The sequence below is a fragment of the Mycetomoellerius zeteki genome, unplaced genomic scaffold, assembly GCF_001594055.1.
Source record: "Mycetomoellerius zeteki isolate Tzet28-1 unplaced genomic scaffold, Tzet1.0 scaffold264, whole genome shotgun sequence".
Taxonomy (NCBI): Eukaryota; Metazoa; Arthropoda; class Insecta; order Hymenoptera; family Formicidae; genus Mycetomoellerius; species Mycetomoellerius zeteki.
In genome coordinates, this window is record NW_017257243.1 from 242210 (window position 1) to 261052 (window position 18843).

General features: G+C 32.0%; 1 protein-coding gene across 2 annotated transcripts in view; it reads right to left on the reverse strand.

Annotated features, from left to right (window-relative positions):
• Nucleotides 1–8281: 8281 nt before the first annotated feature.
• Nucleotides 8282–18843, reverse strand: part of larp (La related protein) — an 18791-nt gene continuing 8229 nt past the window's right edge. The window contains exons 2-17 of one of the 2 annotated variants that reach the window (XM_018450059.1): nt 17438–17511; nt 16935–16988; nt 16344–16512; nt 16074–16175; nt 15753–15925; nt 15429–15547; nt 15145–15343; nt 14261–14821; nt 13989–14173; nt 11688–11910; nt 11459–11620; nt 11136–11386; nt 10546–10652; nt 10098–10352; nt 9422–9555; nt 8282–9316 (exon numbers count right to left, since the gene is read on the reverse strand). In XM_018450059.1, the coding sequence (XP_018305561.1) occupies nt 8912–9316; nt 9422–9555; nt 10098–10352; nt 10546–10652; nt 11136–11386; nt 11459–11620; nt 11688–11910; nt 13989–14173; nt 14261–14821; nt 15145–15343; nt 15429–15547; nt 15753–15925; nt 16074–16175; nt 16344–16512; nt 16935–16988; nt 17438–17511 (3173 nt within the window). In that variant the 3' untranslated portion in view covers nt 8282–8911. Of the gene's footprint in view, nt 9317–9421; nt 9556–10097; nt 10353–10545; nt 10698–11135; nt 11387–11458; nt 11621–11687; nt 11911–13988; nt 14174–14260; nt 14822–15144; nt 15344–15428; nt 15548–15752; nt 15926–16073; nt 16176–16343; nt 16513–16934; nt 16989–17437; nt 17512–18843 lie in introns of both variants that reach the window. The other variant, XM_018450058.1, reaches the window with a different exon arrangement.

Below are 18843 nucleotides of genomic sequence, written 5' to 3' on the forward strand. Positions count from 1 at the left end.
GTACACGATACAGAAATTGCATAATTAATATTTTGATCTACAAAGTTTCTTTTCTTTTTAATACGAATATTAGGGTTATAAATTAAACTCTGATTTTTCTATTATGGAACTCAAAGTCTTTTAAACAATTTCTTTGTTTCGTAGTTTAATTCTTATTTTTTTTATAAGCAGGAATCTTTGCATATATTTTAATTCTTTCAAAAACGTAAAAATATGATCTCAAATTTCGATTAACTTAATTGGTCGAATTAATTCAACAAATGAAATTGATATACTTACAGTAAAATTATTTACTTATTAGAAATGCTGTTTGTTTGAAAAATGCTTATGATTCAAAACCTCGACATTTTGATTTTAGAATTTTTGTTTTTCAAAATGATTTCAAGAATCTATCCTTAAGCGTTGTTATGGTTTTATCGAACACATACCCTGTGTGTATGTGTGGGTGTGTATCAGTATATTATTATATCATACATATCATACATATATATGTTATACAATTGATCGCCAGTAAAAGACTCAATTATACTATAAGTAATAAATTAATAATATAAGATTCTCTCTAATAATAACTTAATAATAACTTCCCTGGTGGAAAAATGTTGCTGAAATTATTCCACGTTTTGGAACACTTCAACAAAATTTCAGCATTTCAAAAAAATTTCAGTTTAATTTCAGCGATTTTTAGCTGAAAACTTCATTTTCGACAAAATTTCAGAAAAATTTCAGTAAAATTTTCAGACGAATTTCAGCAAGAATTTCAGAGAAATTTCAGAGATATTTCGGTTGGATTTCAATCATTTTTCAGTATGTTAGCTGAAAAATTCATTTTCAGTGAAGTTTCAGCAAATTTTTAGCAATTTCGCTGAAATATTCCAAAACGTGGAATAATTTCAGCGAAACTTTTTCATCAGGGTTATTTTAAATATAATTTCTACACGTATAAAAATACATTCTATTATCCTTTGACAACTGAAGTGACTGTATCTAATGATGAGGATAGTTTGGTAAAGACTCCGTGGTTCTTGATGCCATACAACTCAATTAACGCCGAGAAATTTATAACGATTTGCAGAAATGAAAATTTGAAACCAGCATTTTATAGTAATAATAAACTTAATAAATTCATAAAAGTACAAAAAGACGCTCTCCCAACGATTTCAAACAAAAATATGGTTTATAAAATTGAATGTAAAGATTGTGATGCAACGTCTACCAAACAAGAATGTGGGCCAAACAAGTAGAAAATTAAGTACAAGGATTGCAGAACATCGCAATCATATAAATTGGAACACTGATAAACAGTCTGTAATCACAGATCACAGATTGAAACTTAAACATGAATTCGATTGGGAGAATGTCAAAATAATGGATACAGAAAGAACATTAAACAAACGGCTAATTTCAGAGAAAATACACATACACATGCAAAAAAATGGACTGAATTTAAGATCTGACACAGATGGACTACATCATGCTTATGTATCCATGCTAAATGATTTAACATAATTTTATTGTTTAAAATGAACGATTTTACTTCACGAATTAAACACTCTCTTCAGAGAGATTCTATATTTATATGAAATTATATGACTTGCATAATTGTTAGACATGATAGGCTACTTTTCACTTGGTATAACTTATGGATTAGGCTTTTAAATTATAACTTTTTCTGTTCTTATATTTATAATATCTATGGAAAACATGTTATTTGCGTCACATACTAAAATCTTTAACACAATATCTATATACTTTATATTTATTATGACTTAAGTCTATGTATCTGACCTTTGTCAAAATTAATATTTTCACTTATTCGACACTCTGAACTTATGGAATGAATTTAAATATTTTGTTTTAATTATATAATGATTTGCTGTGAATACTAACATATAATCCAAGGTTTCAAGATGAGATTTTGCGATCGAATAGGTGAGTTACTCGAATAAATTACTGTAAAAATCCAACATCTTATATATATATATGAATTAAACAGATAACACTGCAGTTTTGGCAACCTGCGAGTGATCCTATATCGAATGTTCGCAAAATCTAACATAGTTATAAGATGATTGCTGATGAAGATTCCAAAGAGAATCGAAACGTTCAAGAATTCGAATAAAGATGATTCCAATACATCACATGGATTGGCAAGTTTACTTTGTTGAAAAATTATTACGCACCTCCGCGCTCGCGTTGACTTTTATTAGCTCAATTAGTTTATATTGTGTTTTTTAATAATTGAGAGTCTTATGTACACTTTTTTTCTTACATTCTATTACGTGAGTTCGAAAATATTACAATAGCATTTTATCGATATCGATAAGTATAACCACTACAAAAAATTAATACGAAAGTTTTATTTCAGAAAATAACTTGTTAATATTACAAGACAAATTTCTTGTGGATAAGCAGAAAAACAATATACAAAACAATAAAATTATATAAACGCGTTGGTTTAGAAAAACGGTAATATACAGTTGTCTAGTTCTAAGGAAACTTCGAAATTCAATTTTATTGTGAATAATAATTACAATATCGAACTCTCTACGATATCTTCTGAGAACGGAGGAGAAGGTACGATACGAAGGATTAAGTATTCGGTTTTTTGATCGTTTTATTTTATGTATTCACAAACATTACAACTCTGTCGACTACGCGCCCGCATTCACAAAAGCCATCCTACACGCGTCATACAATACATATCACTCGTCTCGGGACCCCTTGAGGCCCTTGCGTACCGATTACGAATTGTAATCTTTTTTCCCGAGTCCCTAAGCCGGCGTTCATTAGCAATTTACTCTGTGTGTATAAGCGTACGTGTATATAAGTATGTATCCTTTTTGCTTTTTTTTTTATTTACAGTCGAAGCGCGATGCGCTCAATATATCCTGCGAAGCTACGTGGATTGGTCGGGCTGATATCTCTCACCCTCACTCTCGAGAATCCTCGAGACTCCTGCCGATCCAGACAGCTTCGTGTTGGAATTTGAAAAAATATGTAGCATTATATATCTTCAACGAAAGGCTTGGACTTGGTAGTTTATCCTTTATTCGTCGGTCCCATCTAGTATCCCGAAGGACCGACCGGTTTTCTACAAGAGTTCTCCTCTAGCGATCCTCTAAACGTATTCTAGTTAAATTCGCGGCGCTTATTTTTTTTCTCTTTCCTCTTTCTTTTCTTCTTTTATTATTGTGCATTATCTGAAAATGCATGAGTAATGCGACTTTTTATAAGGACTTTTTATTCCGGAAGTCAAGTTCTTTTCAAAGGCACTATTGTACGCGAACGGAAATGCGGCCCGAAGAAAGTTACGTCCTTTTCAATGTTCTTGCCCAGTATCTGTCGCGAATCGGTAAGGTAAATGTATCCAGTTAGTGGACATGATTCAATTATTGGACAAAATGCCAAAAATTTTTAATGTCAAACTTAATAATATGTACAACTCCAAATAAATTCGTTTTGTTCAATGTTAATGAACAAATTTATTTAGAATTGTATATTTGTATTTGTCTATTTGACAGCGAGCGTGGCAAAGCAGTTAAAGATCCCGTTCGATTTCCAAAAGAACCAAAATATTTTCATACACTCGTATCTCCTCTCGGAAGGAAGCGACAACCTACTGAGAGTACTTTGCTAAAAACGTTTTTCTCTAACATCTAACAAAATTTCATTGTTCGGAATCTTTAAACTGTAGGTGCTATATGACTGTGTACAACCAGCGTGCGCATCACAGGCATATGAGAAAAGTCACCACGCTGGGCTATGAGAAATAGGACAGCTAAGTACATATTATTAAAAGCTTAACATTTTAAATACTTTGTCCAATAATTGAGTCGTGTCCAACTAATAGATACATTTGTCTTACTTCAGGTGTAGTGTCTGCGAAGCTAAGCTTCAAGGTTTGTTTGCGTGGTAAACTCCAACATGCTTCAACATGATCCTATCATAGCTCCTACTCACTCTATCAAGCGCGTTGGAGTGAGTAACAGCTATGGTAGGAGCATATCGGAACATGTTGGAGCATGCGACGCGAACAAACCTCCAGACATATCGGATGAGATCTCAAAGATTCTCAAATCGATCGGTCACTTTTCATCGGCGACGAATCGTCGTCGAGAAATTTGATCGCATCATTTTCGATTTCACAAAAGATACCGAGGGGAGGGCTCCGCTGGCAATCAGTTAAAGCGACTAGATTTTTTGTATAATTTTGCACAAACGCAACGCGATCTCGTCGATTCAATAGTAATTGATCAATGACATATGTGAGATTGAAAAAAACTTTTTTTCAAAGTTAAAATGAAGCGATTCAATCTTCCTGTATCTGTAAGTTATAACGGGCATTAAATAGATAACGAGATAAAGTGAGAAATAATATGATTACTAATGATATCAATGTATCATGAATAACACATTGCATGATAATAAGTAACGTTATTTCTTGAGATCGGATCGCGATTGACGACTGATCGATGTCGATTAGCAAAACGTACGGATTTGTCTGTGTAATGAAATTGCGCTCGTCTTTTCTCACACCGTCGAGGATGCCTTTCAATAAAATTACGCATTCCTGTGTTCGTTTAAGGAGGGATCTTATTAACAAATTCCGTCTCTTCCAAAAAAAAAAAAAAAAACGAGAGTTACGTATCAAGGTATATAAAAATGGCACTATTACAAAATGGTAACGTTATAAATATAATTGTATTTATAGAACTATGTTGTTCAAGAAAGAGATTATATCATTGTGTGGGCAAATGAGCGAGTTTAGCGAGTCAAATTATTGAAAGATTACAACAATGTGAAAAAAGGCGGAAAAAAGATACAGAATTAAAGTAACAGATCTAAAAAGATAAAGATCTTAAAAAACTAGGTAGGAAAGATAAGTTCAGCGAAAACGAAACGATTTGAAAATATTACGGTCCCTCCTCAAAAAACGCATCCCATCTCCACATTGATAAACATAATCATCTCTTGCGATCTAGTGTATAATCTTTATATGAAATATTTTTTATACATTTTCTTATAGTTAAGCAACCAATAAACCCCACCCGCTTTTTAGCGTAAGCCTTAAATGTAAAATTAAGATTTATTTTAGCGGTATATAAGTAACAATGTAAGAATTTATACATATATACATATATATGTAATATATACATATATATATATATACGTATGTATAATATATAATCTTTTTTTTACATTTCGGGGTCGATCTCGTGGCGTGGCCTTCACCAACTTTGGATAAAAATTATTTACATTATGTTACATTTCTGTCTCTTCTACAAAAAAGGGGGGGGGGGAACAACATTGTTCGATAACGTATATTAGATATGAAACAGTGCAATTACAGTGAGAAAAATCGACGCCGAGTACTTCGTTTTTTTTTTTTTTTTTTTTTAATATCAACGTTTTTGTTCAAAGCGTATTTCCGTATTTTCCTCAACGTTTTACTTCAAAGCGTATTTCCGTATTTTCCTCCCATATTTAACGATTGCTAAACCACGCCACAAGAAAGAAGCCTGCATAACATATAAGCCGATCGTATATTTAGCTTGTATAAACTTATCTAAGATCTTATCTCGTTACTCGTGCGCTATATAAAGGCTTATATAGCTTACACTATAGTTATTGGCTTAAAAATCTACAGGTACATCTAAATCGCTTAAAATCAAACTATGAAAGTATGTACAATTAATGAGCACGCAGTTTATTTTCTCTCGCCTGTACATATCTATTACTATATCGCGACTGATAAATCGATAGGAAATTATTTGTGCTAACAATTGTCCCTCGTCTGTTCAATGATCATTCTCTTCTCTTGTTTTCTCCCTTCGCTTAGAAACGTTTCCTTTCGTCTCGTTAGTAGATCATTCTCGGTTGTTTGTGGTAACTTGGAAAACATTAACGTGCGTAGTTTCGTTGTACATCCGAATATTAATACAAACGAGAAAGGAGATCTGATGTCGATTGCGTTGAACACGTTTAAGAAAGGAGATGAAGAAAAAACTTAAAAAAAATAAAATCACGAATAGACTCATTTTCGTGTAAAGAAAACAAAAGTCTAAAAAAGGTAGAAACGAATATTAAATCAAAGTTTAGAAATTTGAAGATTAGTTTCCATCAAGAATCTAAAAAAAATGAAAAAGAGAAGAGATTACGTAATTAGATATACAATCGATTTTATTTTTCTTATGAATTGAAAGGCGATCGCGTTCATTCTCTGATGAATTCGCTCAGATGAATTCGCTCTTGAACAGACGCAGAGACTTTCGATTGTCGCCTCGTTTAAGAATCATTGTCAGCTTTAGCTATCACTGTGCCTTCACAGAAACAACGTGTCGATGTGTCTTTTTTTATTAATTAAGAATTTAAACATTATTCTCTCAAGACACAAGACTTTATTCTCTACTATTTAGTCCCATGAATTTCCTAGTCATTATTCATATTGCAAAATCAAGAAGTTTATCAATAACAAGTGATATTGTAGCGTTTAACTTTTTGTTACTATCAACATTTGAGTGTCGTTCATAAAATACGTGAGTGGTTCAAGTCACATCGGGATTTTTATTCTTATGTTCATAAGAATAAAAGTTTCGGTTTGACTTGAACCACCCACGTATATCGATACGTTAATTGTAATCTCGATCGATGAAACGAAGCCCAATTCCGTCTTCATATAATTTTAATTTTTGGATTATGCCCTGTCTAAATAGCAAAAGCGGGTTTTATTGGCGTAACAATGGGAAGACAAAGAAAGACGGGAAAAATCCAAGATTGTATGGAATGCATTATTCGTATCGAAATCACTTGCGCTTCCATGTGCACCCGTTACGATTAACGTTACGCAAAATCCATTCCCATTTTCTCCTCGATCTCGAGAACTAATGTGTCGATATTGTGTAACCCAGATGTTTTGAAAGACATTTTTGCGCATGTCGCTCGAACGAGTAAAATATTCGGTGTCATGTGTTTCCGTGTGTAATATTAAATACGTTATACTCGTGATTTAAATGTATCGATTTTTCATGTAATAACGTATATCCGTCAATAAAGAAATAAGTTACTTGCGACGACGAGAATTACTGCCTTTCTTGCCTTTCAAAAGCATTTTCTTTTTCTCTTTCAACTTCCTAATTAACGCTACTATCGTTCACTTTCGCTCAAGCATTTATTGCTTATTGTATCGTGATAACTGTATCATCTATCTTGATTTTTCTATTGTATAAATCCTGTAAACAATGTGTGATATAGTACGTGGGCTCAATACGTGACTAGTATGTTCAGGACGACAGGATTAGGATACAAACATAACAATTTTCTGTGTTCGCACGAAAGCCGTCTCATCATCCTTCGAATATGCATTTTGTGAATAGTCTACAGTGATCGACTATCGACTTAAGAAATAAAGAACAATCATTAACACAATTTACAAATTCGTTTGATTGATTAATTGATAAAAACGGCCGGTGCATTTCGATTTTCTATATATACAAGTTACTCAATTTATTATTCCTCTTCATTATGCAAAATCAATACGATATAAATCAATCTTTGTAACACTTTCATTTCATCAAAACGTATAGTATTCATAATATAATTATTGCATAGACAGCGTATGTATAAATATATGCATATGCAAACTCGATTAGTGCGAATAGTATATTAGAAATTCATCAAGTGATTTCTAAAAGCTTGATTCCAAATGATGACTTTGAACTGAAAAGTCTAAAAAATTTACATTTTGGAGACTGACGACGTTAACTTTTCTATATCTGTGTTATGTTCATGCAGATGTTTTCGTGATTTACATTTTATGAAAAATAAATATGGCAAAATTAATATATATATATATGTATGTATATAAATATATACATATATAGATATTGTGTTATTACATGGAAGTACGCCACGATTATGTTTAGTCTTAAAATAGAAGCTCTGAATGTAACACTTAACTGCTACCACTTCAAGAGTAAGTAAATATTATTGATATATTTCAATGATACATATAAAGAACGCGTGTAATTATCTTCTATAAAAAAAAAATTCTGCTAAAAAATAAAAAGAAGAAAACTGAAAAGGGCGCCTTTTCCAATAAAAAATGTCAAATGTTCGTAGAAAGATTGAAATTTAAATAATCTCAATAATAATCAGAAAAGACAGAGCAAATCCAATAACAGTCATATAGATGTGTATCTACACAACTAAGTATTCACGAATTATATGATTAGTCTCTGAATTTATATAATAGATTAGTCAAAAGTAACATTTAGGCGTTTATGTGTTATATATATATATATATATAATAGTCTTTATGCTGTCTTTTAGATAAAAGTAGCACTTCATCTTTTTGCATACATTAAACACTCGTTTGAGCAAACAGTATCTTACAGCACGTTTCTGTACAGATAATGTTTGCCTGTTCGAGTCGTTGTCACTGTATTTGCATCAGAATATGAAATAAAAGTGTAACTGAAAATATTAGGATATATACATTTCCATCGTTATATTGCTCCTTGTACACATATGCATTCTCACTTTCTAACTTCGGTTCTATCTTGTAACGTAATTAAATATCGCAAACAATATGAAAAGCGAGTGAAAATATCTTTCGCAATGCGCTACCACGCCGAGGGGTTTAAATATCGGTAAATATAATCTTAAACGCTAAATCACGGTTCTAAATCTATTATCAAGAATTTACTTCATATACCAATAATAATAATCTCTAAAATCACACAAATAAGATTAGAGATGCGATTTCCATTTTTCATTTTATGATATTAATTCTCAATAATGTATATTACCGAAAATACTATCGCCATTTCATCTAGAAGGCGATTCGATCATTTCTGTCAATTCGTAGATTTATTCGAAATTCACGTGTTTTTCTTACCGCTGCACAATTTCATTTTTGGGAGGTAGACGAGCCCTCTGTCTTAATCGTGACGGATTTGCTCGCTTCGGACTTGGAGCTGACTTGAGTTCGTTCTCTGGCAGTGACTTGCGATTTACTCTCTTCGAAAGGTTTCATAGAGAAACCAGAACTCTGCCTATTTCGAGGCTGCTGTTTGCTGAGATCTCGCTGGCTGCTTGACGATGCGGAGTCATTCCGTCGTCGAAAATGATATCGATTAGAGCCGAAAGAACCAGCCCTATTTCGAAACTGCGATGAATGCGACTCTTGCGCGTTTGGCAGTGTATTGTAGTCGTCTGAAAGTAGGCATTCGCTTGTCAATGAATCTTCCCTAGCACTTTCAGAAACACTTCTATTACGTATTCTTGCAGCTTGGAGCATCTCATGTATTTGAGGCTGTAAAAAAAATAACAAATATATAAAATGAGAAATAAACTCTAAATGCTATTAAAAAGTCAATGATGACGCGAGAATTAATAATTTGTTTGTAATAATACTCACTTCTACCACTCTAAAATCTTCGATGCTCTTGAATTTTGATAGGTATTCTTGCAATTGAGGATCTACATGAAGCTGATCAGAGTTCTTATAATATTTCAAAAATGCCCAAAATTTTTCCAATCCATACAGTTGTCCTATTGGTTTAAATAATTTAATTTAATATTAGTATGATATTGTAACAATTATATATTTAGTATTAATATAATGTACAGCCTGCAGCACACGCATTTTTTCTTATTGCTTGCGTTTTAGTAAATTACTGGATATTCTGTGAACAGAACTATGTTCAGATTTCTCAAATGCTCAGGTATTATTCCATCCTTGTTTACCGAACGTTAAACAAGGATGACATGACACCTGAGGAGCACCCAGAATCCGAACACGCGCCAGTATAATGCAATTCTAGTAATTTATTGAAATGTAAGCATAATAGACTTATGCATGTAAGCTTAATGTCAAATTGTTTTTTGGTTTGTTGTGCTATTACTAATCAAAACCAAATTCTAGGACAAGAATATCCTTCTGGCGTTAGTAAAACACTTAATTTGCTGTTGCACAAATTAACCATTTAACTACTATACGATAACATAGCTAAACAACCTATTTTGTGCTGTTTATCTCTACTTTGTGACAAAATAGATATAATAAAAATACATATAATAAAATCTTATCTTACCGCTTTCGTAATCTTGTATCGTTTCCATTTCAAAATCTGTGTACAACATATGTCTGAACTTCTTTTCCAAGCCGTAACTGTAAAATCTGAAAAGGCACTCTAATCCGTATCGATATCCTTCGCAGGCATCTTCTTTGGCTATAGTTCTGAATTCCTCATACATGGTACGATTAAAGTTTTCTCGCAAGAAAAACGACCAGAAACGGAAAAGTGTGTTCATCTCTTGCGATTGGCCAATACCTAATCGTTTGCGTTCTAAAAACATATGAATATAATATGTAAGTAAAAATCTTGATTTAATATAAACATACAATTTATTTAATTAATAGTCAGATAAAAGTATTTCTACACGTTTTTCTCAGTCGGGAAAAGAAGACAAATAGAAATTCATCATTTTATAATCTCCATTCAAATTAATATCTTAAGAAAATATCTATATTGCTGATACCTTTCAAGCAACGCGAATGATATTTGTGATATGCTTGTTGAGTAAATCCATTTTCCTTCAACATAGCATGACTCGGATGCTCACAGATACTAGGAACACTTCCGTAACTATTAGCAAGATAACCTTCATTAGGACTTGTGCCTGTACTACTCCTGAAATAGTAAAATAGAGAACAAATTTAGAATATATATGCAAAATGAACTCAAATTTTTATTTTACCGTTATCATTCAGATCAAGACTATTCTACAAGGTTCTTCAGTCGGGAAAAGAAGACATATAGCTAGATGATTCATCATGTTATACTTTACATTTGTACAAAAACAGAAATATCATTAGTAATAATTAATATAAATTCATTAAAATTAATCAAAAAATAAAAATGTATGTATGATATTACAATGCCAGATACTTTTAATTTACAAGCTGTGTATTTCATAGAAAACTAGCAATTATTTCTCCTCGTATAACTTTTATATTTACACTTTTTAATATTTCTACACATTTTAGCAATGAAGTGTTTTTATCTTGAGAGATATCGAAAAGTTTAATTTTCAGTTTAAACTGCAAATTTATAGCGAATATTACATACCCAGCGGAATATGTTCGAGGATGATGCTCTCGAACATCCATAATCCAGCCAATATGATGCTCCACTGGAGGATTATTGCTGTGACGAGTCTTCCTTTTTCGGGGCGTTCTCGGATCAACAGACGGTCCATCTTTCACAACGGCAAAGAAACGTGGTGCGGTATTTCTTCGTCCTTCTCTTGGACAGAGTTTATCACTCCAAAGATTCCTTTCCTGTCTGTGATCTTTTTTATCTGGACTTGTGCTTGAAAGCTGTTCAACGAATACATAGCATATATAATATTTTTCTAGAATAATTTTTTTATTTCGCAAAGTTTGAATTACCTGTAATGAAACCGAAACTTCTAAATCTTCCATAGAAGGAGGTGGGGGTGGTGGAACTTCTGGATTTGCTTTTCTTGGAGCTTTTGGCGCCATTTTTTCGAAATCTTCCTGACTAACCATATTAACCGTTTTGTAACTCCCAATGGACAAAGAAGAGCCATGCTGTATGTTAACATAACATATTAATATCCTGGATTTATTTATTTCTAAATTAAAGTTCTGATCTTACTCTTTGAAAATTTTGTCTCCATAATTGTTCCTCATAATAATATAATCCATCGTTGATAGACTGTTCTAATTCTTGAGTCATTTTTACTCTTGTAGTCCAATCTCCTGTTCTATCATGGCCCTCATGCTTTGGGATTCTAGATGATGTAGGATTGATTTGAGTAAATATCAATATTTTATTAATATCTCTATCTGACAATTCATTATCATCGTCATCTTCAGACCTGTAATAATTATATCAAGAAATATAAAATATCAACGGTAATCTACATTAAAAGATTAAATAATCGTATAATCTCGCTCTTCTCTCTATGCTATGATAAAAAAAAAACAATTTAGAGATTCAAGCTTTATATTCTTATAAATTTTCAAATTGTTAATAAATACATTATAAACTTTTAAATTTATTGTAACGAGCAGGAATTTTTCAATAAAAATACCTAAATTCATTCATACAATATCCGAAAATATTTCAATATTGACCTGCGTGGAATGTAGGTCTTTCAAGGAACAGTCAAAATTTCAAGTAGCTTACAATAGATTAGGGAGGGGATGAAAAAAGCAGGTAGTAGAGTGAGAATATACGGACGACCGTAACGGTTTTCGGTCAGTTTGCTGCGATCCTGCGAGCAGGTAGAGTCGCGAAGTAAAGTCGTTCCATGAGAGACTCACGATTCACACCTCAAAAAGTTAATGTAACGAGATCCGGCGAAGAGATTGAACGACTTTTATGATCAAGAGAAACTAAAATATTTTATAATGAAGCTTCAGAGAGTGAAACAAACTTCGAGGATGAATCTAATAACGTTTTTCATTGGCAGAACTAGTACGCACTCAGTCGTACAAAAATCGACGTAAATATGTACATTTAATAAAAATATAGAAACGAATTAAACCGCGAAATATACGATATTCAATACATTTTATTGTGCTATTTGATAAAATACACATTAGTTATTTTATCAATTGAAATATCTCACACACTTTTACATTTAGATTAGAATAGTGTACAACAGCTTTAATGTGCAATGAATGCACACTATTTCTGCCAATAAAATACGCTATAAGCAATGTACGTAGACGACGCACGAAGTACTAGTAAAAATGATTCCTTGGAATCTTTTCCCTTAAAAAATTTCATAATATAAAATTTCTTTGTACGAATATTATTTCATATTTTCGTAAGGTAAAATAAATAATTTTCCAACTAAAAATTGAATTTATTTTTTTTTCAAAAATCGCTTTATTTTTGTGTTACGATTTTCACCTCTCAAAATAATTAAGGTTTTTAAGGCACAAGCATCTCTAAACCATCTTTTTCGTAAAAAGTCATCTTTTTACGAAACGACAAGAGTGTGAATCTGAATTCATCTGTCTAGGCAAATTTTTTTTTTCTTTCAAAACGCATTGCAAAATTATGATTTTTTAATACATAAAAAATTTTTATTTCCCTCTGTATTTTGCTACATAAAAAAAATATCCGAGTTAAAAAATGTTTAGAATACAAAGATGTAAAACAAAAAAAAAAAATTTTTCCGATTTTTAAACTGATTTATTAGGAAAAATGTAGTCTGGCATAAATGAATCACCGTTCACACAACATTAGTGAAAAATAGCGGTTCACACATAGGGTTAATTACAGTATCCATCCACTCATCTAATGGCACTATATATAGTCCAAATTGGACCAGGGCCTCCTCTAGATAGGATTTCAAAACAATAATTTTTCAGGAATTAGGTTGCTAGCCTATCAGACTTCCAATGTGAGAGAATGGATGCATATATCTTCCTCTTCTTCTGTTTCCTCTGTTTGATTATCCTTAAGGATACATAGTACCATGCGTATCAATTTGCTTTATAGCCTCTTCGGGGACAGAAGCTTGCTTACGTTTTTTCAATCTGGTACTAGTAGGATTTCACTCTACAGAGTTTGTCAACACTCGAGAGGACCTACAGTTTAACGCCGAATCCGAACGGCGAACGCGAAAAATCGCGTATATGGGACACAGGTAGGATCGAACCCGGATCCACAGATCGCGAGTCAATCGCACTAAGCGGCGAGCCACTCGGCGCTCCGATGCATATATCTACTGATATATGGGACCTACAGTTTAACGCCGGATCCGAACGGCGCTGGTGATCAAAGGAATCTTAATCACCAGGTGGAGTCATTTTCGGCTCCTTAAACGTCAAAAATCGCGCATATGAGCGCAAGTCGGATTAAAACCTTGAATCTACAAATCGCCAGTCAATCGCACCGAGCCGTAAGCCATTTGACGTCTCAATTGCAGTATCAACTAACCATTCTGAAAAGGCATTATGTCGACCAGTCGGTGGCGGTGAATCCAGTTCCTCGTCAAATTGAAAATCCAGTTCTTCTCGTATTGCATTTTTCATTTCAGATTTCTCTTTCTCTTCTGTTCTGTCCTTGTGTGAATGTCTCTCTTCTGTTTTGTCTTTGTGTATATGTTTGACTCTTCTTCTCACCTATAATTTATTTCCATAAATTCCATAATACTTTCATTTTTGCAAATTTCTGTAGTTTGATACAATGAAAAATAAAATGATAGTTACCTCCTTCCAAGCATTGTCGCTTGATGAATCCGATTCTCCGTTCATTCGTTCTGATAAGCTGTCCGAAGTAGGAGCATCTGCTGTGGCCGGTAATTCATTGTCTTCTCTTACATTCGTGGGAGAACTATTATTAAAAGAGAGAAGATACTTTTCTGCAATCTCCATTGTTTCTTTTATCTTTTCAAAGTGAAATTTGTTTGTTGTCTTTGTTTGATTACTGTTATCTTTGTTTGATTGCTGTTTCGTAGCGGTAAATCCATTGATTCTTTCCGTTGTCGGCACAAACTCTGGGACATCAGGATTTAGAATCTCATTTATTATGGAAGAAATCTCTGATTCATCATATCTTACTGTTGAAATGGAATGGTAAGATTCAAACACACGAGGAACTGGGGGAGCAGGCATTGTAGATAAAGGCTTTGCAGTAGGACAAAATGTAGTTTCAGAGGTAGGAATTACTTCGGACTGAGATGGATTAGACTGTTGCGCATGATCTAAAAAGGCGATATTACTAGCTATGTCCAAAAGAGGCCATTTTAACGGATCGAACCGTGTCCTAATCTGAAAAATAAAAATTTATATTATTAGAAAAATTCACCACCATATATGTGCGTAGAGAGAGAGAGAGAGAGAGAGAGAGAGAGAGAATGTATATGTAAGATTTAAATAATTATAAATACAATGTAACGAGGCCTACTATCAAACCCCATTTATCGAACTTAAAAGTTCTAATGGTGTCAGCGAATCCTCTTCTATTTACTGTAGCACAAGTTTTGTATCTAACACATATGTAACATGCTAGATTTTTTAAAAAAATATGTGCTGTAATTGATTTCGTCAGATAACATGCGCTGTTTTATTAATTTAAAATAAGTTTATGATACCTTATATCCATCTTCTAATTCTAACAGCTCTAGTCTATCAGATTCCAAGACTGCTTCTATCACCAAATCTATATCCACCGTTAAATTTTGTATACGTTGAAAAGATGCGATCAAAGTGAGAGGTAAATATCCTTGAACGTTCATTTTACGACGTAGAAAAAAGTCCTTTACAAGATTTTCTTCAGAAAAGTAATACTCACTGTGCAAAAAATGATGCTGTGTGTTATCCAAGTTAGAACATACATACAAATTTTATCGATATAAAAAATATAAATTAAACTTACATTTGTTTTCGTATATATTCTTTTAATGTAATGGTATCTATGTAATTTGTATTATTAAAATAGCATGTTCCCATATAAGGTATCATATATCCAGAATCCGTATGTTCATATTTATGGGTCTGTAAAAAAGAAGAAAACATGAAGTCTGAAGAAGAAGCAGAAATTACAAATATAAGGTATAAAACTTTAAAGGTCTTCAGTTCTACTATCACTTATTATCCATCAAAATAAGGTCAGATAGATTCCCACTTAGGTAACATCATTATCGGTCTATCGCAACTCGCGATAATAAATAATTTAAACTGCGTATCAAAAAGAAATTACTTGTGCACAGTCCGTCGTATAATTTGTATACTCGTGATCGTATCGATGTCTAAAACCACCACGGCCACGCCCGCCTCGTCCTCTACCTCTGTAATTTCTTCCACCGCGTCCTCGTGAATTATATCCAGTTGATCTATCGTAATCCCTTTCACGCCAGTGCTCACCATCGTTCACTGTTGATCACAATATAATTAACATTTATATTCGTTTTTATTATCGCTATATGCGTACATTGCAGTTAAGTCCCAACAGTTAAGTTACATACACAAGTTACATACGCGCGCACGTACGCACAACCATTATACATACAAATAAAATTACCTTCACCATTTCTTTCTCTATGATTTTGAAATCTCGGTGATCGCATAGTCCCACGATTTTGTGCCAGGTCAATCTCAAGCGGGACCCATTTTTGTTTATTCGCTGTACAAATGATAATCAGATTTAAATATAGATTGAAAACAACATTTCTCATTTACATTGCAAGTAAAATCAATTCATTTGTAAACAAAGTTATTACAAGAGCTTTATTACATTATCTATATGCAATTATTGTAATGAATTTTGAAGAGCAAAGATCGACTTGCTCACCTTTCCTTTTCTTTTCATTGTTATCTGTATGCTCGTCGCTATCGTCTTGATAGTTTATTTGCTCCTTGTTCTCCTTGCCTTTGCTTTCGACAGTGTTGCACGTTTTAGAGGTACTTGGTTCACCATTAAGCACACCATTTTGCTTCAAAGGAGTTACAGTCGTTTTCCTCTATATTAAAAGATAAAATACCGTCTACTGTATACATACAAAAATAAAAAGTAGTACAATAAAAGAGAATTAAATAAAAGTAAAAGATAACTCGAGGAATGCGTACATATAATGTGTACAAATAATGAACAGTTCTCAGACATAGAAATTTTTATCCGAGATGACAAATATTTGATATTTCTCTAGCAAAATTTCTACACTCGCAAATGCACAAATAAATCATTTGCAAGCTCTAGATCTTGCACAGTTTATTATGTAATAATGACATAAGAAATATTATTTACGGCAATTAGAATAGATAAAACCATTATTAAAAGTTATTATTTAATAATAATTATATAAGTTTCATTTAAAATAATAACTTAGATAAACTTGCTAAAGATATAATAGTAATTTAACAGAAATTCAATAATGATACCCACCTCTATTTGTGTTCCTAAAGTAGGCCAGTCTCCAATGTTCGTAAAATCACTTGCCTGTTGCAATGTACAAGAAAAATATGTATGTTACAGAAATGTTTTAAAGTATTTGCAACGTGTATGTTAGAAAAAAGATAAATACTTTAAACATTTGTATTTTTTTAAATGTATATATAATATATATAACTCAGAAAATAACTCCTTTTAAATAATTTATATTTGTAATTCATTCCCTGATGTATAATTAAAAATTACGCCGTATAAATTCTCTAAAATAAAACAATATACAATATAAATATTTTCACCATTATATTTAGTAAACCATTTAATTTAAATAAAGATTTGATTCGTTACATCTATTGAAGTATTGGAAATTTTATTTTCATCATTCTGTACATTTCAGAGAAAGTTATGTATCAATTAATTGCATTTAATTATATATTATAATATACGAATAATTATTATAATAAATGAATAAGACAGAAGATAAAAAACACATTACATACGTTTTGATTGAATTTCCTTCTATCTCTGGGAGCTCTGACAATTGTGGGCTGGGCACCACTTTCGACACCATTTTCTGGAAATGAAAAGAAGAAATGCTTTTATGTAAATATTAAAAACCAATATATATAGTTATATAAAATTGTACATAATACGTTTTACAGATATGAATTAATATCACAAATTCGCAATAAAAAATGTACCACGTGCATCAACATATTGGTTAGACATCGATTATTTTATAAATGTAATACCTGCTAGAAAAGATATTACTTTTATAAAATAATCTGACAATATACTGACCAATATGTCAATGCAACGCGATACATTTTCAAAAGCTAAACAAAGAATTTTCATCTCTAACATAAAAAGATATGAAAGATACACGGAGATAATTTTTGTGCAAATTGGACTACTGTAGTCAAGAATTTTGTATGAACAACCTGTGTTGCAGGATTTAATTTTAATTAATATTCAGGATAGCCTGTTAAATATTTTTTTCTCAAAAGCTGTCTCCGAATAATTATATCTTTATCGTTTCTTCGTAACTTGTATTCCAAACCGCGTGACCTCGATTATCTTTACCACACACACACACATACACACACACACGCGTGTTTCACGAATATTTTTATCTGCAACATTCGACGTTAGGTCGAAGGTGGGAGATGAAGCCAATGCTGAACGAAAAATTTTCATACAAATTTATCTTTTTTAGTCACACTTTGACTGTTTATTAAACATATTAATTATTTCTCTTTTTTGACAAAATTCTTTGTAGCTCTTACGATTATTATCACTCTAGACGAAATATCTTTAATTGTGTAAGAAATATTAATTGAGAGATAAGTCTTGGAAGCCATATGGCACTTGTAATTAACAGGGCAAGATTACAGCAAGAATTAAACTGGTAGACTGTTAATTGAGAAATCAAAGCGTTATAATATCATAAAACGCACTACTGAAAGTAATGAAGAGAGCTCGTATTGTATATTAATGTTACGCAACGAACGTATTTTTAACATATTTGAATATAATAAAATTGTAATTAAACAACATTTCATCTTGCATTTTCTTATCGTATATTTTTTATCTTACCATAATTATTTTTCATTACCTCAAAGAATTGTATCAGCAAAACAGTTTTCGAACTTTTTATTTATGAGCTCTCATATAGTTATATCATTAACTTTAAGTTTTCATTGTTAATTCTGCGTCATTTAGAAGATTTGAAATGAGTTGTGGTAAAAAACATCAATAACTTCCGCCATATTTACTCAAATCGAATTGGTTCTATTTTTACACTCAATTTTCATAGTTATTTTACGTTTATAATTTTTTTGTTTATAGTTTATCTTATCTTTACATATAATAATTACATTTAATTGCTTCCGTGCCAAGGAATGCC